Raw genomic sequence first — 23,113 nt, 5'->3', positions numbered from 1 at the left:
CTCAGCTGCCACACCAGCCCTCTCTACGTCTCTGCCCTTCTTACCAGTCTCTGTGTAGCTTCTTCTATAAACCCTTGAATATAATGCTCCTGTTCAGCTGTCCTTCAGTTAGTCATTCATGTTAATTGCTCTATAATTTAGCTGTAAATCCAGTTTGGTGCCTGGAGAAGCTGTGTGTAGCTTTCACCTGCCCTGTAACCATCTTGGGTCCTCTATGGAAGAGTTCTTTAAAAAAAAATTTAAGTCTTCTAGAAAGTCTGCAGTGTTACTCTCAGGAAAGTCAAGTAGGGCAGGGCTTTTGTCTTTGCTTTTTAAAAAACAGTATTCCTAGCGCTCAAAACAGTCACTGATATATAGGAGGTTCAATAAATGTTTGTTAATAAATGAGTGAGAGAATGAATGAATGGGAAGCATATACTAATGAAACTCTCGAGTCCCTCTCAAGTATCTTCATTTGAAAAGGGAGGTTTTGCTGCGTCTAAGTTGCTGGAAGACTTTGAACTCTAACAGGTATAGTATTCCCTTCAAGTCAACTCTTTAAGGTGGGAGAAATGGGTGAATGTGTCAAAATGTAAACTTCCAGTTATAAGATGAAAAGTTCTGAAGATTTAACATACAGCATAGTGACTACAGTTAACCATACTCGATTGCATATTTGAAAGTTACTAGGAGAGTAGACCTAAAAATTATCATAAAAAGAAAGAAATATATATATATATATATATATATATATATATATATATATATATATACTACTTAAGGGGATGGATGTTAACTAAGTTCATTGTGGTGATCATTTTGCAATATACATACATATATAATCATTATATTATATACCTTAAATTAATAAATGTTACATGTCAATTATATTTTCAATAGAAGTGGGGAAAAATGTGCCTATTCTGGTTAATTAGAAAATAGAAGTTGCTGATAAGCAAACTGATTTTTAGATCAAAACAATTCCTTAATTTCACAAGTTTAAGAAACCATTTTATCATAAAGTCATAACTTTTGCAACATGATTTGCCTACCACCTCTCTCTGGACCCACCTACTCCCATTCTTACCCTTGATCACTGAGCCCCAGGTACACTGTCCTCTTGGCTACTCTAAACTCCCAACCATGCGCCTACAGCCCGGAAAGCTTCTCCAGGATATCTGCTGCTCTCCTTATCTCGTTTCCTTCAGGACTCTGCACTAATGTCACTTTATCAGAGAGTGACAGCCTAAACAGAATAGCCAGCCTCAGACCCAACTTTTGGCACTCCTCATCTCCCTTCCCTGCATTTATTTTTACCAACTTATTTTGATCTTTTACTTCTCTATCCTTGGTGCTTACCAAATGTTTATTGGAACTGGAGAGCATTATGCTAAGTGAAATAAGCCAGTCAGAGAAAGATAAATATCACATGATCTCACTCATTTGTGGAATATAATGAACAAAAGCAGATCCAGAGACAGAGAAGTATCGATCAGACCATCAAATCTCAGAGGGAAGGTAGGGGAGGGTGGGGGGAAGGGGGAGAGATCAAACAAAGGACTTGTATGCATGCATATAAGCCTAACCAATGGACACAGACACCAGGGGGGTGAGGGCATGAGTGGGGGAGGGCCATGCGGGGATAAGGACACATATGTAATTCCTTAATCCATAAAGAGAGAAAAAATGTTTATTGAGTGAATAAACAAACAAGGACACAATAACATTTTATATACCACTTCAGGGAGACAATATGATATGTGATAAAGGTACTGCCTTTTGAATATCTTTTCTAACTATCTATTCACTATGGGGTCTAACTTTGAGACTAACCTCCCTATACTTTAGGATTTTCATCTGTAAAGAAAAACTAATAATATTATTTTGGTAAGCCCTTGGCCTCAAATAAATGCTGATTCCTCTCCTTCCTTTCACGCTGCCTCCTTTTCGTGGTTGGGAGCTAATGTGTCTATGATCTGAGATTGCTGTTAAATGAAAGGAACAATGTGTTGAGCAGACCTTTAACAATGTCTTTCCCAAAAACTCCTGTGGATTCTGTTTGTGTTTGGTAACCGGATACAAGGAACAAAAGGACACCTTCTTTTCTGACTGGGAACCCAAATAGAGACATTTGAGGACGATTTCATGAAGTTGTAGAATTAACCTTGAAGCGTGACTGTTTTAGAGTAATGGTAAATCTGGGAAGCATTTCAGAGAGAGAACAAAAGAAGCCGAATGGGAGTGTGGCTGGAGCAGGCGCCATATATTGAGAAAAAGAGAGAAAGGAAAGGTCATGTAAGATTATGAAAGATCATGATGTCTGACTAACATTTGTTCAGAAAAACAAATGACAAGGTTATAAAGGGAATTAATCATACCCTAATCTCCCTGGTCATCACTGTTTGATTCACCACGTAGGAAAAGAGACATGATCTGGAAAAGACTGAAGAACTACATTATCACAAGAGAGCACCAAAAAATGTCAACATGCCAGAACAAGAGCACATGAAACCTGGCCTCCAAACAACAAGGGCTCTCTCTCTCTCTCTCTCTCTCTCTCTCTCTCTCTCTCTCTCTCTGTGTGTGTGTGTGTGTGTGTGTGTGTGTGTGTGTGATCTGAGTAGGACCTCTCTTAAGACTACTCCCTAGTCTCTTCTTTGTTTTATTTTTGTTTTATTTTTTTCTTTATTGATTAAGATATTACATATGTGTCCTTATCCCCCGATTGCCCCCTACCCCCCACTCATGCCCTTAACCCTCCTGGTGTCTGTGTCCATTGGTTAGGCTTATATGCGTGCATACAAGTCCTTTGTTTGATCTCTTCCCCTTACCCCCACCCTCCCCTACCTTCCCTCTGAGGTTTGACGGTCTGATTGATGCTTCTTATTAAGTACAAATAAAGACATAAGAACTTGATGGGTTCCAAAATGCTAAAATTCCCCTTCTGTATATACGAGTAGGAAAAATATGATAATATTTAATTCATCCTAAAGAGAAAAATAGAAATTAATCTGTTACAGGTGCTGCTAAAAATATTCTCACAGCAGAATTCTATAACAGAATTTAGCAAGGAATACAAGTTTTAGGACTTAGGAAACCAATAACTTAACTTAGAGGTTCTTGAAGTTATGAAAGTGCTGGCAACTAAATAGCAAGATGACACTTGTATCTGCCTGGGTTTTGTATTTTTCTTGGGTCTACTCTTCTCACAGAATGGATATGATTTATTTAGACTATCAAAGAGCTTTTATAAGGTTCTCACAAGAGCCTATTATTGAAACTTGGTAACCATGGTGTGAAAGAAAAAAGTCCTATCAATGAATTAAATGAATTAAAAACTGCTTGAGAGGCAAAGAAGCCAAAAACAGAAATAACTTGCCAGTTCTCATGTGGAGAAAGGTTAATGATTGAGGGCTCTTAGGCTTTGCAGTAGAATCAGAGTTATATTTAACTAATGACTAAGAAAGGGGAGCCCAATTCTCATTCCCCCATTCTCTGCATATCGGTCCCACACACAGAGCCCCCATTGACTGCAAAACCTTTGGCACATGGAGGAGATACAGGCAGTGTGGGGAAGTGCTTAAAATCCAGGAGAGAGCAAATAGGTAATGAATGTTGACTCATGTAGAAAGCCCCAGATATAAAGGAGACAGATATAAATATTATATTAGTGAAATTTCAACTTCTAAAACTTTGATATGTACTACATAGAAATACAAGTGCCTTTTCAAAACACAAGATATGGTATTTGAACAACAGTACATAATTTATTGGCATAATGAGAGCCAATGCTCCATACATGAAGAATAGCTCAAGTGGGCATCTAATTCTGTAAAAACCACAACGTCTATTTTATATATTTAGAAATGTAGAAATAAACAAGTAAAACTGATTTTTAAAAAATTAAGAATTACTACAGTCTTCTGAGGCAAACTTGACAAATGGGTACAGGTTTTAACAGAAGCATAACCTGATATGAATGGAATAATTGGGAAATCATATACTCTAATTAACATTAATGCTTTGTGATCATAGCTCAATATGGCATTTTCAAAACATCATGACAAACTTCACAGAAGGGGGTCAGAAAAGCCAACAAACTCCTGACTTAACCTCTATTTGTCTCAGTTTCCTTGTCTATAAGAAGGGGAATAATAAAGCTGACTTCATAGGATGATTGTAACGGTTAAGAGAGATCAGGTATGTAGAGTGTTTAAGACAGTAAAGGTAAAAGCTAATGTTAAATTATTATTGTTGTTGTTATTAGTATTCATGATGTGCTAAACCCCAAAGAACATGCCACAGACAATCAATACATTGTGACTTTCTTGTTTATGGCACTGCTAAGACTCAGTACTTAAGAAGAAAATTAAAATGCTTTTAAATGCATTCAAATAAAGAAAACACTTAGTTTTAAAATACCTTCCCATTAACCAATTTTGTGAGATGGAAAAAAAAATATTCAACTTAATCTAAATAAGCCTAGAAGAACACCACAAAACACCAGATAAATGCTAATGACATAATTCTTGAATGTACAAATAGTAGATCAAAGCTTACCGTGCAGATAATATTTTAATAAGCTCTTTTCTATTCTGTACCCGAAGGTGATTAGTTTTATACTTGCAGTCATCAATCAGTTCAGGCAAATTCAAGATCTGAAAGATAAAAATAATTTTAATGTATAACTCACAAGTTTTTCTCATACCTGCCTGTGGGTACTGGTGTTCAAGGCCTACCACTCCCTCCCCAAGACCATTCCTTGCTGGTCTTTATCCTTTTCTCAAAAAGACATATAGAGCAACAAAGGAAACTAGAGGGAAGAATCATGCCATTAGGATGCGTGATGCTGTGACTGTGTGTACTTACAGAAATCCTCTAACCAACATATATCTTGTGGATACATTTACTTATTTGTTCCACATGTAAATAAATATTATCGGTCCTGCTAGTCCTACCCATGATGTTGTACAAGATGCTAAAATAAAGGCAAAACACACACACATTTGACCTAAATGCTCACCATTAAAATAATGTCAAATTCAAAGATATTCTTCTAATACAAGTACCACTATTTTTCTTTAATATCTCTCCCTGAAGATATAACCAATAAAAATGCTTTATATACTTCCTCTTTTGCTCCTCCTCCATAACCGAAAAATATATCTGCCAAGTTCCATTCACTATCCTGCAATCTTAACAAGATCACAATAGAAGTATCGAGTGGGTTTGGAATGGATGTTTTAAAAACAATATGTGGAGGCAGAGTTTGGCAGTTGGGTTGGAAAGTCAGGAGCATTTATAGACTAGGGTCAGGGCCTGTAGCCTACAGAAAGCTTCACTCCATCTATTAAAGTATTTGCTTTAAATATAAACATTTAATGGTTTCATTTGTTTCCCACAGTATAAATAAAATCAATCCATTAATCATCTTACAAAAGAGAGAGAAGTAACTCAAACTATTCTAAAAAATCAAGAGTAGGGAAGACACACAAGCTCATGACACCAGCATTACCCTAATTCCAAAACCAGGTAAAGACACTACAAAGAAAATAAATTACAGGCCAATATCCCTCGTGAATATTGATGCAAAAATCCTCAACAAAATATTAACAAACCGACTTCAGCAATATATTAAAAATATCATACACCATGATCAAACGGGACCTATTCCTGGGATGCAAAGTTGGTACACTATCAACAAATCAATTAATATGTTATAGCACATTAAATTAATGAAAGATACAAGTCATATGATTACATTCATAGATGCAGAAAAGCATACAAAATCCAACACCCATTTATGATATTAACTCCCAAGAAAGTGGGACTAGAGGGAACATACCACAACATAAAGCCCATAAATGATAAATCCACAGCCAACATCATAGTCAACTGGAATAAACAAAAATCATTTCCCTCAAGATCAGGAACAAGACAGAAATGTCCACTTTTACAATTCTATTCCACATAATACTGGAACTCCTCCTAGCCATAGCAATCAGACAAGAAGAAAAAATAAAAGGCATCCAAACTGGAAAGAAACAAGTAAAACTGTCATTATTTGCAGATACTATATAGAGAAAACACTAAAGATACCACCAAAAAAACTACTAGAACTGATAAATTAATTCAGTAAAGTAGCAGGATACAAAATAAATGTCAACCTGATATCATACCATACTACAAGGTTACAGTAATCAAAACAGCATGGTACTGGAATAAAAACAGATATATATATCAATGGAGCAGAATAGAAAGCCCCATAAATAAAACCACACCTATATGATCAACTACTTTTTTAAAAGGAGGCAAGAACAGACAAGGGGATAAAGATAGTCTAGTCAATAAATAGTGTTTGAAAAATTGGACAGATACATGCAAAAAAATTAAAACTACATCATTTACAAAAATAAACTCAAAATGGATTAAAGATTTCACTGTAAAACTTGAAACCTATAAAACATAGGCAGTAAAATCTTGGACATTTCTCTTAGCGATATTTGCTCTGATATATATGCTTCGGCAAGGGGGGAAAAGGAAAAATAAACAAAGGGGAATACATCAAACTAAAAAGTTTTTACACAGCAAAGGAAAAAATCAACAAAACGAAAAAACAATCTAATATTAGAGTAAGAGATGATATTCACCAGTGATACATCTGATAAAGTGTATCATAAAGAACTCAGACAAACAACCCAATTAAAAGGTGGGCAGACCCCAGCCAGTATGGCTTAGTGATTGACAGTCAACCTATGAACCAGGAAGGTAAGCTTCCATTCCAGGTCAGGGCACATGCCTGTGTTGTAGGCTCGATTACCCAGTAGGGGGGGTGTGGGAGGCAGCTGATCAATGATTCTCTCTCATCATTGATGTTTCTATCTCACTCCCTCTCCCTTCCTCTCTGAAATCAATTTTTTTAAAAAAGTGGGAGGAAAAAAAGTCCACAGAAGACCTGAATAGATACTTCTTTAAAACGACATACAGATGGCCAATAGACATATGAAAAGTTGCTGAACATCACTAATCCTCAGAGAAATGCAAAACAAAACTGCAATGAGATACCACCTCACACTTGTCAGATGGCTACCATCAATAAATTAACAAGCAACAAGTGTTGGGGAGGATGCAGGGAAAAGGAAACCTTAGTGCACTGTGGTGAAAATGCAGATTGATGCAACCACTATGGAAACAAGTTTGGAACACACAGAACAATGGAACAGAGAGCATTTTTTAGGTGTAATAAGTCGGACAGAGAAAGCAAATATGTTATGGTTTCTTTTTTAAGAGGAATAAAAAATACAAAACAAACAAACAAAATGAAATAGAGGCAAACTCCTAGATAGAACTGATGGTTGTTAGCAGTAAAGTGATTGGAGGGTGAGGGGCAATAAAGGGGAAAGTAAAAATGTTCAGTTATAAACTAAACAATTCATGGGGATGTAATATATAGCATAGGGAATGTAATCAATAGTATTTTAATAACTATGTACAATGACAGGTGATTATTAGACTTATTGGTGATCACTTTGTAAGATATATAAATATTGAATCACTATGTTGTACACCTAAAACTAATAATATTGCATGTCAACTATAATTAAAAATACATATTAAAAGAACTAAATGGAAAAGTAGAAATGTTCAGCAAAGAAATAGAAGATATGAAGAACCAAATGGAAATTTTAGAACTAAAAAATACAGCTAAATAAAAAAGAAACACTTCACTAAGTGAGCTCAATAGCACAATGGAGATGACAGAGTAAACAGTCAAAAAATTGAAAAGAGATAACTAGAAATTATTCAATCTGAACCACAGAAAGATGAAAAATAGTCCCCTCCCCCAAAAAAATGAAAGAACACATCTTCAAGGACCCGTTTGACAATAGCAAAAGTCTAATATTTAGGTTATTATATTCCCAGAATGAGAGGAGAAAGAGTATATGCTGAAAACTTCCCAAATTTGGTAAAAATTAAAAATCTACTGATTTAATAATTTCATAGGACCTCAAATAGGATAAACCTCAATACATCCATGCCCAAATACATCATAATCTTACTGGTGAAAACTAATGACAAAGATAAAAATTTTGAAACTACCCCAAGAAAAATTATGTATTACCTATAGCAGAACATCAACTCAATTGACTGCAGATTTTTTGTTAGAGACTACATAACTCAGAGTGAAGTGGCACAATGTGTTTAAAGGACTGAAAGGAAATAACTGTCAACCCAGAATTCTATATCCAATAGAAATATCCTTTTAAAATGAAGATTAAGTGAACACATTCTTCCTCCCTCTTTGCCATTCTTTTATGAACAAACAAATGCTTTATTATTTCTTTTAGGGAAAACAGTACCTAGTTGGAGTACATGACATTTGTTTAGTGCTTAATAGATAAAGCACTTTAATTTACATTGTTTCATTTTTTTTCCTAAGCAGCACTCTTTAAAGCACCTAAAGAATAATTAGAATGAGTATGATCATAACACATGAAGCAGTTTCTCTAGAAACATTACTTTTGCTCACTATTTAACACTTCCAAAGAGAAAAGAGGTCCAATAAGTCAAATAAGGACACATGAGGCAATCCAGTTACCCCTGAGTGCAGTCACAGAGTAGTGTTATATGTAGCTAAAGTATATTCTGAGTGAGGCCAGATTTATAAATTTAAGCTGGGATTTAATGAAGGCACTTGCTTTTTTTTTTAATTTATCTTTATTGTTTAAAGTTATACAGATGTACCCATTTTTCCCCCATTGAACCCTTCTAGCCTGCCCCCACCCTCTGCCCCAGGCCTTCATCATGACATAACTTATTCACTCTAAGGGAGGGAGGTAAGATTTGTATTCCTTCACAAGCCTTGAAGCCAATTCTTGGATCAGGTGTGGTGACAGGTTCTTAGAAAGAGCACTCTGTGTGCTGTAGCTTTGTGAAATGTGGGAGAGTAATGTGGTCTTTATTATTACTAAAGGAAATGAAAAAGTGAAACATTTAAAACAGAAATTATACCATTGAGATGCTCTCTACCCCGGGAAATCTTTTTCACTTCTCTCTCCATTTTATTTATTTACTTACTTACTTACTTATTTTTCAATTACAGTTTACATTCAATATTATTCTGTCTCAGAAGTTCAACATAATGGTTAGAAAATTACATACTTTACAGAGTGGTCCCCCAAGTTTCAAGTATCCACCTAGCCACATACATAGTTATTACAATATTATTGACTATACTAGAGGCCCGGTGCATGAAATTCGTGCACAGGGGGAGGGGTCCCCTCAGCCCAGCCTGCACCCTCTTCAATCCAGGACACCTTGGGGGATGTCCGACTGCCGGTTTAGGCCCAATCCCCGGGATCAGACCTAAACCGGCAGTCAGACATACCTCTCACAATCCAGGACTGCTGGCTCCTAACTGTTCACCTGCCTGCTTGCCTGATCGCCCCTAACTGCCCCCTCCCTGCCAGCCTGATCACCCCTAACCACCTCTGCCTGCCAGCCTGATCATCCCTAACTGCCCCCCTGCCAGCCTGGTTGCCCCCAACTGCCCCCCCTTGCCAGCCTGGTAGCCCCTAACTGCCCCCCTGCTGGCCTGGTTTCCCCCAACTGCCCCCCTCTGCTGGCCTGGTCACCCCTCACTGTCCCCCCTGCCAGCCTGGTCGCCCCCAACTGCCCCCCCGCCAGACTGATCACCCCCAACTGCTCCCCCTGCTGACCTGGTTGCCCTCACTGCCCCCCTCTGCCAGCCTGGTCGCTCCTCACTGCCCCCCCCTGCCGGTCTGGTCACCCCACGCAGCCTGTTGGTCAGTCATTTGGTCATTCCTCGCTAACCCCCTGCCAGCCTGGTTGCCCCACACAGCCTGCTTGTCAGTCGTTTAGTCATCCCTCGCTAACCCCTCTGCCGACCTGGTCGCCCCACACAGCCTGCTGGTGAGTCGTTTGGTCGTCCCTCGCTAACACCCCTACGAGCCTTGTTACCCCATGCAACCTGCTGTTCAGTTGTTACTGTGAGGGCATTGTGACCAATTTGCATATTACCCTTTTATTAGTATAGATTCCTATGTAGTAATCTACATCTCCCTGACTTTTCTTTAACTACCAATTTGTACTTCCTAATCTCTCCCAGTCTCCCAACCCCTTCCCTTCTGACACTGTCAGTCTGCTCTCTGTATCCATGAGTCTATTTCTATTTTGCTTGTTTGTTTTATGTTGAGTGATATGAAATCTATATTTTTTTTGGATATTTTTTTATGTTGAGTCATATGAAATCTATATATGTTTGGGATATCAACCCCTTATCAATTATATCATTTGCAAACAACTTCTGCCATGCAGTAGGTTGCCTTTTCATCTTGTTGATGCTGTCCTTCACTGTTCAAAAGTTCATTAGTTTGAAGTAGTCCCATTTACATTTTGTTATTTTCTTGTCTTTGCCCAAGAAGCCATATCCAAAAAAAGATATTTCTAAGTCAAAGAGTATACTGCCTATATTTTCTGTTAAGAATTTTATGGTTTAGGTCTTACATGCAAGTATTTAATTCATTTCAAGTTTATTTTTGTACATGTGTAAAAAAAAAGTGGCCTAGTTTCATGGTTTTTGGATGTGTCTGTGCAATTTTATCAACACATATTTTGAAGAGACTATCTTTTCCCCACTGTATATTTCTGCCTCCTTTGTCATAGATTAATTAACCATATACATGTTGGTTTATTTCAGGATCTTTATTACGTTCCATTGATCTATGTGTCTGGTTTTATTTCAGAACCCTACTGTTTTCATTACTATAGCTTTATAATATAGTTTTAAATCAGGGTACATGATACCTCCACCTTAGTTCCTTTTTCTCAAGATTGCTTTGGCTATTCAGGGTTTTTTGTGGTTTCATATACATGTCAGAATTATTTGTTTCTAGTTTTGTGAAAACTGACATTGTCATTTGAATAGAGATTGCATTGAATCTGGTAATTGTTTGGGGTAGCATAGACATTTTAGCAATATTAATTTTTCTAATCCAATAGCATGGTATATTCCATTTACTTATGTCTTTTTCTATTTCCTTCTTCAATGTCTTATAGAGGTCTTTTACTACCTGGTTAAATTTATTTCTAGGTATTTCATTCTTTTTAATGCAATTGTAAATAAGATTTTTTTTCTTAATTTCTCTTTCTTAAAATTCACATTTGTGTATTAAAATGAAACTGATTTTTAAACATTAATTTTTAAACTTAAAATAGACTTATAAACATAGCTTATTATATATGAATCTCATAGTAACAACAAACCAAAAACCTATAATAGATACACAAAAATAAAGACAAAAGAACTCCAACACATCACTAAAGAAAATTATCTTTTAAGATTCTTTATCTTTAAATTTTAGCATTTTAATTACGATGTGTCTTGGTGTGGACCTCTTTTGGTTCACCTTGTTTGGGACTCTCTGTGCTTCCTGGACTTGAATGTTTAGTCCGACTCCAGGTTAGGGGAGTTTCCAGACATTATCACTTCACATAGGTTCTTCTGTCCCTTTCTCTCTTCCACTTTTGGTATTCCTATGATGTAAATGTTTAAATGCTTCTTTGATATCATCCCTAAGGTCCCATAAACTATCTCTTTTCTTTTTTTTTTATTTTTTGCTCTTCTGATTGTGTGATTTCCACTACCTTGTTTTCCAGGTAACTGATTCAGTCTTATGCATCATCTAATCTACTATTTTTTACAATTTATCTTTTTTGTAAGATGTCCTCCCCCCATATACCCTTCTTCATCTCTCTCTTACCCTCTCCCCAGGCCTACTCACACTACTATCTGTTCATGGGTTATGCATATATACATATAAATTCATTGGTTAATCTCTTCCCGCCTCCTCTCCCTCTGAAATACATCGGTCTGTTGCACACTTCAATGTCTCTGGATCTATTTGGTTCATCAGTTTATTTTGTTCGTTAGATTCCACATATAAGTGAGATCATGTAGATGAATGGATTAAAAAACTGTGGTACACAATGGAATACTATGCAGCTGTAAAAAAGAATGCTCGCTCACCCTTTGAAATAGCATGGAGGGACCTAGACAGTATTATGCTTAGTGAAATAAGCTAGTCGGAGAAAGAAAAGTATCACATGATCTCACTTATATGTGGAATCTAATCTACTATTGATTCCCTCTAGTGTGTTTTTCATTCCAATTATTATATTCTTCAATCCTTACTGTTCTTTTTTTTAAATTTTATTGTATTGTTTAAAGTATTACACATAGTAGTACATATATCTCCTTTTTTTCCCCCATTGACCTTCCCCCAGCCTCCCCTAGCCCCTGTCACATGCCCTCATCCCATCCCACCCCCAGTGTCTTGTGTCCATTGGTTGTGCTTATATGCATGCGTACAAGTCCTTCGATTGATCTCTTTCCCCCTTCCCCAACACTCCCCAGCCTTCCCGCTGTAATTTGACAGTCTGTTCGATGCTTTACTGCCTCTGTATCTATCTTTTTGTTCATCAGGTTATAATGTTCTTTATTTTCCATAAATGAGTGAGATCATGTGGTATTTTTCTTTCATTGCCTGGCTTATTTCACTTAGCATAATGTTCTCCAGGTCCATCCATGCTGCTGCAAATGGTAGGAATTCCTTCTTTTTTTATAGCAGCGTAGTATTCCATTGTGTAGATCAGGGGTCCTCAAACTTTTTAAACAGGGGGCCAGTTCACTGTCCCTCAGACCGTTGGAGGGCCGGACTATAGTTTAAAAAAAACTATGAACAAATTCCTATGCACACTGCACATACCTTATTTTGAAGTAAAAAAACAAAACGGCAAAAACACCCGTATGTGGCCTGCGGGCCGTAGTTTGAGGACGCTTAGTGTAGATGTACCATGGTTTTCTAATCCACTCATCTGCTGATGGGCATTTAGGCTGTTTCCAAATCTTAGCTATGGTGAATTGTGCTGCTATGAACATAGGGGTGCATATATCCTTTCTGATTGGTGTTTCTAGTTTCTAGGAATATATTCCTAGAAGTGGGATTACTGGGTCAAATGGGAGTTCCATTTTTAGTTTTTTGAGGAAACTCCATACTGTTCTCCACAGTTATTTTCTTTGTTGAAGTACTCACTAAGTTCATCTATTCTTTTCCTAAGTTTGTTGAGCATTTTTATAATCAATGTTTTGAACTCTTTACTTGGTAGATTGCTTATCTCCATTTGATTTAGTCCTTCTTCTGGGTTTTTGTCCTGTTCTTTCATTTGGAACATGTTTCTCTGTCTCCTCATTTAGGCTACATTTCTTTGAATTAGACAAAACAGCAACCTCTGCTGGTAAGGAAGAAGTGGCCTTACGTAGGAGCGTCCCCTTTGTAAACCACGTGTACCAGGTGTCTGGCAGGCCAGTTGGCGCTGGAGCTGGAGAAAGTGAGGGCTATAGGGAATCCCAGAGGCAAGCCTCACCTGGGCTGCCTTGGCAGGCTGGCTGGGTCTTTAGTTGGAGCCGGCACAGGTCACAGGCAGTCCCGGCAGGCAAGCAGAGCCAAGGCCACTTTGGCAGGTCAGGTGGAGCTGTAGTTGGAGCAGGCTAAGGCTTCGGTAAGTCCAGGGGACAAACTGCACTGCACGCGGCTTGAGCTGTAGTTAAAGGGCGCTTGCACCATGGGGAGTCCAGGGGCCAGCCACAGAGCTGGTGTGGGCATGGGGTCTGGGGCACACAGGGATGGCCTTGGCCAGCTGCCTAGAACTTCTGGATTGTGTTTGTGCTCATGAAATCAAGGTGGAGTGGCAGCAAAACAAACGGTGCTCTTCTGTGTTTCTGACATCAGAGAGAGTTCCCACAGTTGCCCTCATGCTTGGCAAATGCTCTAGGGCTAGTAAATTAATTGACTTCCCATATATGTAGGTGCCCTTTAAACCGGTTTTTTTGCTGTGCCCAGGTTGGACAAGTCTGTGTGTGGGCCCTTCGGTGATCCCTTCCTGTGTCCCATCTCAGACATACTAAGTCAAAATCTTTGGGAATGGACATTTGCTATGCATGCTGAAGTTGGGAGCCAATGCATATTGCCTCCAATAAAAGAAACTTTAACTCCAAATAACTTTTAAAAGGATGTCAATATACTTCAAATAGGAATACCCATTAGAGTTGGCATCAATCAGCTTGAAATAACTTACATATGCTCACATTCCCTACTCTTCTGTATCATGTTAAGGGCCATAAAGTGGGATTTTTTATAAAGCAAGGTTCACTTTATATGCAGGAAGATATTCTCAACTCCAAGCTTTGAACCCTATGTTCTTGCCCTCACTCTAATCCCTGACAATAAGAAATTCCCTAACAGGAACCTCCCCAAGAAGTGTTAGTTAAGCAGTATATCAAATTTTATTTTGGGAAGAGACTAGGCCTTAGTGAATTCTACTCAGTTGTGGCAGGCAATATTGCTACATTTCTCCCCAGGAGGTAGGGAAGTGGAGTGGCCATATATTTCAAAGTGGCTCTTACCTGGCAAAACATCAATCTTAATGGGCTCACTGTCAAAAACTGGGGATCTCATCTTCTATAAGGCCAGTTTGAATGACAGGCCTCTCAGTATGAGATATATCTGAATAAAAAAATACTTAGAAGAAACCCATCCACTACAGTCAGGAGGAGGAAAATCTTGCATCAAAATAAGGATACAGGTGTCCTGGCCAGTGTGGCTCAGTTGGTTGGAGCATCATCCCATGCACCAAAGGGTCAGAGGTTCGATTCCCTGTCAAAGCATATACCCAGGCTGCGGGTTTGATCCCTGGTTGGGGCACATACGGGAGGCAACAAATCGATGTTTCTTTCTCTCCCACTCCCTCTCCCTTCCTCTCTCTCTAAAAAAGAAAACAAAAGTTCTTGGGAGAAGTTTTTTTAAAAAAATAATAAAGTAAATAAGGACACAGGTGATACTTCTTAGGTGAAAAGGTTTTTAAAACAAGTTTACATGTAAGGATATAATTATGAAGGTTGAAAAAGCCAATCAGATTGCAATGTTTGCTCAAAATGCCTAGTAAATTATGTAAATAACATTAAAATCTTATACACAATTTTTTCTGAAGATCTCAGAATTTTATAGATACTGTCTTAATGGCTCAAAACAGGAATTATCATTCCTAACTCACATATGGAAAAAACAAGGTCAGTATGCCATTCTCCAAAGCCCTCTGATAGTCTTTTTTTTTAAACAATGTGTCATAACACTCAGCGATAACTCATATTTTAGTACTATGATTTATGGCAAATATCTTGCTTTGAAATAAAAATCTTTTCCAATAAATGTTCTTATGGATATTTATGAGGAAGTTCAAAAGTTTCAAATTAATCAGCAATAATGAATCAAAAATAAAAAGAATTCAGTACAGTTATTTTCAACAGTAAAGAATATGTCAACCAGTAATTTCTCTCCTCTCCTCCCCCACCTTTTCTGGAGAGAGAAAACTCCAAAACATATGGCCCAGGAAGACAATCTGTACTCGTTTATAGCAATGAACTGGCTTTTACATCTCTGGAGCTAGAGTACACAAATGACTTCATAGGCAACAGCTTCCGTATGTTTCATATTTTTAACATTGACCGTTCACAATAAAGATTCTTTGATCCCAGATCAAATGTATGAATCAATTTTCTCTACACTTATTCAGAGAAACCATTATAAAAGCTCCCCTCCTCCCCACCTCAGATGTTCCAGCCCTTCCTCCAATCAGAACTATCTCCATTTGTCACCTTCTCTGTGGTACTTCCCACCCCTTTGCTGTGGTTTTTAGCTCTGCTCGTTAATCTCTCATTCGAAAGAGGCATGGTAATAAATAAGTTTTGTACATAATAAGTTAACCACAATAAATAAGGTTTCTATAAGGCACTCATAGGCATCTTTAATAAAACTGAAAGCTCATGGTAGTATAGTTAGTAAAAAAAAAAAAAAGTGTCCCAATCAGGGAAAACATTCTCAGTACTTGAGGCCTTTGCATATATGTAAGGAAAAAACACACAAAAACATTTATTTAAAGAACTAGATTATATTTACGGCATTACAACTGGAATAAGTAAACCGAAACCTAAGGCCTTAAGTTAAAAAAAAAAAAAAAAAAAAAAAAAACAGGACCAAAAAGAGCTTAGATAAATGCAAAACATCAAATTTTTTTTAAATGCCTGAGCATTGCTAAAAAATAAGAGTATCTTCAGCCCGGCTGGTGTGGCTAAGTGGTTGAGCATTGACCTATGAACCAGAGGTCACGGTTTGATTCCTGGTCAGGGCATGGCAGCCAATTGATAATTCTTTCTCATCATTGATGTTTCAATCTCTCTCTCTCTCCCTCTCCCCTATCCTCCTTAAAAATCAATAAAAATATATATTTAAATTTAAAAAAAAAGTATCTTCAACATAAAATTACTTTAAATGATTGCAAGGCCACTTTTTAAGGCCTTATTGAGGAGCAACGTTTTTTATAAAACCATATTTGCTAAAATCTTAAAACATAAATTTTGCAGAAAGGTAGTCATTAAAATACTTCAAATTTTTACAATATTTTCTGGTGATAAAAAAATAAATTTAGTAGAAGATTATATTTGGGCCTAATTAGGCCCATGTTGTAGAAGAAAGGAGGGAAAGGAAGGAAAGGGGAGGGAGGGAGGGAAGGAGGGAGGGAGGGAGGGAGGGAGGGAGGGAGGGAGGGAGGGGGGAAAAAAAACAACAACTAGTGTTGAAGATCCCTTTAATTTTGTTATTGTTGTTGTTTCCTTTTGTTTGGACTGGCAGACAGGTCAGGTTTTACAATAATTTAAGTTACTATCATTCTTCATTTCAAAATACAGCCTGATACCTCAGAAAAAATAAAACAGTGAGAGTGCTGATTCAGACCCTGTACTTGGTATTTATAAGCATGAAAATGGCGTACTGTAACTTAAGTCTAACACAGGAGGTTCTTGAGTTGCTTATATACTTAGCAACACTGTTCTAGGCAAAATTAAACCTTCCTGGCTTTTTACTAAATGAGTTGTTGCATATATCATCCACCCATCCCAAAGATTACAACTTACCTTACACACAGTAGCAAACTGTTGGTTATTTCCTGCTCCAACTACAAGATAGCCATCCTTGGTTTTAAAAGCCTAAAATAAAAAATACACACATAAATTTATAATTTTATATATTGAGAATACCACAAAAGTTGGCTTTACTTTCTAAAACTTCTATATAAAAAGCTTGTTCTAAAGCAATGTTATTAAGTCAGTATCAACGAATTAGTATATTTTCCACTTATATTTGCATAGTGGCTTTCTTTGGGGATTTTAGAAGCACTTTCTGGCCCTTCCAGTGTTATAACATGGGAGGGGGAAATAATTTAGGAAAATGAAGAAAATCCTGGAATTTTATTACAGCTCATAATGTGAAATTCTGTATTCATTACAACACGAATAATGTTGAATTTTCCCAAAGTTTTGTATTTTGCTTCCACTTTTTTCTTGTAGGGCAAAGCAAGAGGGTACATCGTTTTCTACAAACTATATGAATAGATGGAAAAAAGGAAGGCAGAAGGAAGGAAAGAAGGAAGGGAAAGAGGGTGGACGTGTGCGCTGATGCATCTACATTTCATCTTTGAAAACCTCAGATGCAAACTTGTGCACAATTTTTACTCTTTAGTAAGTGAATATGGACATATCTGGATCCTGGAATTCTTTGGCTTATCTACCTGAAAATGTCTGTCCCTTTTTGGAGGGACAGACATTTAGACAGCAATACCGATAAGTAATTGACATTCCCACGTCCCATAATCCTAGCCTCTCTGGAGAACTTCTCAGCACCTTCTTCTCCACATTTGATCACAGTAGAGTTTGGAGGAACCAAACTTTACCCTCAGAAAGATTTCTTCCCACTTTCCTTAAGTAAATACATTCCTTCAGTTTCCTTCTTTTCTATGTAAAAATTGCTCTGTATCTTTGCCTACTTTTTCTTCTCTCACTCCTGCCTCTGAGAAACATGACCTCTATCTTTCTTAGCAGGGCTTACTCCCATGCTAATGACCTTGGTACTGCTTTAACTAACGTCTTCCAGAACCCTGCTCAAACACCTTGAATGTCTTTACTTCCCCTGGATCCTTGTCTACTGCCTACTTATAGGCTCATGCCTACACTAAAAATATTAACAGCAACAAAACAAAATTTCCATCAATCCTGTCATCCCTCTCAAGTGATCTTCCCTCCATCTCTAAATGGTATGAAAGTGCCACCTGTCTGCCCTTCTTTACCAAGCACTCTGACCCCTCTTTGTTATTAGTACTATTAATTATCCCATCCTCCAGAAACCTGTTGTCTCTAAGCTCTGTCTAGGTTCATCTTCAATCTCTCTTATTTGTCTTGCAGGAGTATCTTATCCTCAGCCTTCAGCATTTCTTAAGCATCTGTACTTGGTCTTTTACTTCACTTGCTTCTTATGGTAGCCACTAGCCACATGTGGCAATTGAATTTAAATAAACTAAAATTAGTCACAAAAGATTATATATGTGATTCCATTTACATGAAAAATCCAAAATAGTCATATCTGTGGAGACAGATTAATTGCTACCTAGGTCTAAGGAAGTTGTAAAAATTTGGGGATCTACTGCTAATTGACATTGGGTTTCTTGTTGAGGTGATGGAAAGTACTAAAATTGATTGTGATAATGGCTGCTCAATTCTGTGAATACACTAAAAACCATTGAATCCTATACCTTAAATGGGTGAACTTATATGGTATGTGAATTATTTCCCAATGAAACTGTCAATTAGAAAAATTAAATTAATGGTATAATTCCACAGACACACTAGCTACATGTCAAGCATTCAATAGCCATGCATGGCCAGTGGCTGTCATATTCGATAATGTAGGTGGAGAGCATTTCCACCATCATCATAGAAAGTGGTACAGTACTGGTAGAGCAGAGCTGGTAGATTGTATTTTTTCTTTATTCTTCCTACAAAGACTAATAGCTGAATAATACCAATTAATAAATGGTTATAAATTGTTAATGAATCAATCAAGTGATTGGTTCCATGTGGTAGAATTGTGGCTAAAATGGATTGTAAGGAAAACACTATAACAGGTTTATCCTATTTACATTTTTGCTTGATTTGGTAATGAATGCTACTAAAAAGATATCACATGCACTATTTTAAACATTCATTTTCCCTGTTCACAGGGCAAAGCAAAGTTAATCTATATATATAAAAGCCTAAGCAACCATTATAATCGAATGACCGGTCGCTATGATGCACACTAATCACCAGGGGGCAGACACTCAATGCAGGAGCTTCCCCCTGGTAATAAGTGCACTTCCACAGCCAACCTCCCCCAGCCAGCCAACCTCCCGTGGCCCCTCCCCCCAGCTGTCAGGCCCTGATCACCTGATCGGGGCCAGGCCCTGGGCTGGGATGGGAAACTGGGGGTTGGTGGCAGTGAACATGGCCCCTTTCCCAGGGCAGCCGAAGGCCAGCGGCCAACCTCCTGTGCTCTGTTCCTCCCCTTGGTCAGCAGGCCCCAATTGGCCCGCCACCCACCCGCCATGGCAGTGAGGGAATGGGGGGGGGGAGGCAGGGAACCGCACAGTGGTAGGGCGCCGACAATGGTGGCGTCCGTTCCTTCTGCACCGGGCTCGGCAACAATTGCCTCCTCTCCCGACCCTGCTGGGGCCTTCGGGCCCCAATCGGCCCAGCCCCGATCAGCCTTGCCCTGATCACCAGCCAGGCCTAGGGACCCCACCCGTACACGAATTTCGTGCACCGGGCCTCTAGTGTTATATATAAGGGATTAGTATTTCTCAAACTACTAAAAGGGATCTGAAATACAGCTGTGAGTGAGGGACAAAGGGTTTTGAGCAAAGATGTCTCAACAAGCCATTGATAACTATGAAGGCACACAGGTTGTATATTTGCTCTCCTTTTTGCAAAGGAAGAGGAAGTTGGGGAGTGCAAAACTTATGTGAAGTAACAATGTGTGTTGAGAGGTATAATGTAAAAAAAGGCTTTCAAAAATTTAGATTAGTAACATGTTCAACAAGTTTACATTTTGTGAGGAGAGGTTATTTCCTTTTAATTAATGATGAAATGCTTGTTTCTTCCTTAAGCTTGAAACCTACCATGAAATAGATCTTTACCAACACATAATTTTTAAAAACTTAAGCAGAGCTAACTAGTTAATGATCACAGGAAAGTGAATAACAGCTAAGCCACCAGAATATGATTAGACTAAAGAGCACCTAATCACAGACTTATAGAAATAAAGGTAAGATTATGAGTGCTTTAAATACTTATTTGGTCCCTCTTTTGTTTAATAAATATATTTTAATAAGAACTTTCTAAAAAAAATACTACATTGTGCTATAGTCTGAAATGTTATTGGTGCTCCCCCCCAAAAAAACATTCACATATTGAAATCCTAACCCCTGTGAGATGATATTAGGAGCAAGAACACAGCCATCTATGAACCAGAAAGTAGGTCTTCACCAGACACCAAATATGCAATGCCTTGATCTTGAACTTCCTGGTCTCAACAACTGTAAGAAATAAATGTTTGCTGTTTAAGCCACCCAGTCTATGCTATTCTGTTTTAGCAACCTGAGAAAGGGTACTGAGAAGAGAGGTGTGGCTGTAAAAAAATACCTACAGATGTGGAAGCATCTTTAGACCTGGGTAATGCATAGAGACTAGAAGAGTTTTGAGGTACAAAATAAAAAATCTACATTGCGTGAACAAACCATTAAGGGGAATTCTGGTGAGAGCTCAGAAAGAAAAGAAAGCACTGTAGAGAGAGCCTTAGTCTTCTTAAAAAATAACCTGAGTCATTCTGAATGAAATGTTGGTAGAAATGTAGACAGTAAAGATCATTTTGATGAGGCCTCAGGTGGAAATTAGGGTTATTGGAAACTGAAGGAAAGGTGATCCTTGTTATAAAGGCGAAAAACTTGGCTGAACTGTGTTCATGTTCTAGTATTTCATGGGAGGCAGAACTTGCTAGTGATGAAATTGGATGTTTAGCTAAAGCTCTTTCTAAGCAACATGTTGAAGGTACAACTTGGCTCCTCCTGACTACTTATAGTACAATGTGAAAAAAAAGAGAAATGACCCAAAGGTAAAATTATTAAGCAAAAAGAAAACAGAAACTAAGGATTTGAAAATTCTCTAGCTATAGGGTGTCCCAAAACAATGTATACACATACTTTGAATAATTATGAAGGCAGTGTTTATTAAAATACATTTCCTTTTCAAAATTGAGCTATCAGCTGTTAAAGTGTTTAATATATTTTTGGAATACCCTGTATGTTGTGAAAAATGAGAAATTATGGTTAGAAGAAAACATTAAGGGTGTGGCCAAGTGAGCATTTGATAAGAGCATACCCTTTAGCAGGGGAAGGAATAAACTGTGATACATCCAGACAATGTGATACTCAGCACTAAAAAGAAATGAGCTATCAAGCCATGAAAAGACATGGAGGAACCTTAAGTGAATATTACTAAGTGAAAGAAGCCAATCTCAAAAAGCTATATGTTGCATGATCCCAACTATATGACACTCTGGAAAAGGCAAAACTATTTTTACAATAAAAAGATCAGTGGTTACTGGAGCAGGATGGGAGGAAGGATGAATAGGTAGAACACAGAGGACTTTTAGGGCAGTGAAAATACTCAGTGTTACACCATAATGATGGATTCATGTCATTATACATTTGTCCAAACCAATGGAATGTATACCAAGAATGAACCCTAATATAAACCATGGACTTTGAATGATCATTATGTGTCAATGATGGTTCATCAGTTGTAACAAATATACTACTCCTGGGTAAGGGGTGCGTCAATGTTGATAATGGGGGAGACTTTACATGTGTGGGGAAAAGTGGTATAATGGGAAATTTCTGTACTTTTTGTTCAACTTTGCTGTGAACCTAAAATTTCTCTAAAAATCATTTTTTAAAAAGGGACAATAGGAAGCATCCTTATGGTGATGATAATGTTCTGTATCTTGAATATATCAATGTCAATATCCTGATCATGATATTATACTATAGTTTTGCAAGATGTTACCACTGGCATAAACTGAATAAGGGGTACACAGAATCTGTCTCCATTATTTATTACAATACATGTGAATCTACAATTATCTCAACTTTTAAAAAAAATTATTGTTTAAAGTATTACAGTGGTAAAAAAAGAGGTCAGCATTTTTATTTTTATTTTTCAAAAAGATGCTGGTATATAACATTAGAGCCCTGACAACAGAGATGGAAGGACATAAAGTTAAGAAATATTTAGATGTTAAAATCTACTACAGTTGGTAATGACTTGAACATGACGGTTGAGATTTGAAATCTCAGGGAAAGGAAGGCATCATGGATGGCATTTAGGTGTCTGAGGAGTTTTTGTGATAATCCAGAGGGAAATTTCAAATGAGTAGGAATTGGGGACCATATGAAAGCCTGTGAACTGTAGACAAAACTTGGGAGTCATTTGCTTGTCACCCATTACTAAAGCCATCACATAGGTGAGGTCATTTAGAAAGAGTTCACACTGCAGAGTAGGGGGAAGTACGGGAGCCGAGGATGAGTCTGAAGGCCACCCCCATTTGAAAGAGGGCAGAAGAGGAGTTAGCCAGAGAGTAAGATGGGCACTAAAGAATGCCCACAGGCCGTCTTTCCTTACCTGGGCGAATGTGGCCCTGGTATCACAATGTAGACAGAATTGGGTTTGAAGTGGATCAAGGACTAAGTAACAGGCAAGGAAATGGAGGCAGCACATGCAAACATCCAGGAAGTGAAGAATGAGCACAGGCGGAGCACGATGCAGAGCCAGGCCCCCATGTCAGCTGGTGAAAGTTCACACTGGATCCTTCTGCTTTCTGATGAAGGAAGAGGTGAGGCTATCAAATGAGAGGAGGGCTGGGAGACGTGAGACTAGAAGACTGAAAGGAGTGGAGACCTGCTGATGTATCGTTACCAAGACGGAGAGCAGAGTAACCAGATAAGCACAATTGTAATGCTGAAGTGTTGAGAGCCTAATTAAGTGGCTTCCTTCCATCATCACTCAGTTACAGGGAATAAATGAATATTTACATTCACTAGATTTAGGGTTTTATCAGATGGATATGACAAAGAG

At 37.9% G+C, this 23,113-nt stretch overlaps 1 protein-coding gene across 3 annotated transcripts in view; it reads right to left on the bottom strand.

Annotated features, from left to right (window-relative positions):
• The window catches only part of SUGCT (succinyl-CoA:glutarate-CoA transferase), a 538,921-nt gene that overhangs the window by 341,981 nt on the left and 173,827 nt on the right, over positions 1 to 23,113 (bottom strand). For all 3 annotated transcript variants that reach the window (XR_013814318.1, XM_079786519.1, XM_079786520.1), the window contains exons 10-11: positions 17,027 to 17,098; positions 4,540 to 4,637 (exon numbers count right to left, since the gene is read on the bottom strand). Coding sequence is in view for 2 of the 3 variants with exons in the window: in XM_079786519.1 (XP_079642645.1) it covers positions 4,540 to 4,637; positions 17,027 to 17,098 (170 nt within the window). In the remaining variant the exon portion in view is untranslated. The remainder of the gene's footprint in view (positions 1 to 4,539; positions 4,638 to 17,026; positions 17,099 to 23,113) is intronic.

This window comes from Cnephaeus nilssonii (genome assembly GCF_951640355.1).
Source record: "Cnephaeus nilssonii genome assembly, chromosome: 12".
Lineage (NCBI taxonomy): Eukaryota > Metazoa > Chordata > Mammalia > Chiroptera > Vespertilionidae > Cnephaeus > Cnephaeus nilssonii.
The sequence above is the reverse complement of the archived record's forward strand: the minus strand, read 5'-3'. Positions and strand labels throughout refer to the sequence as shown.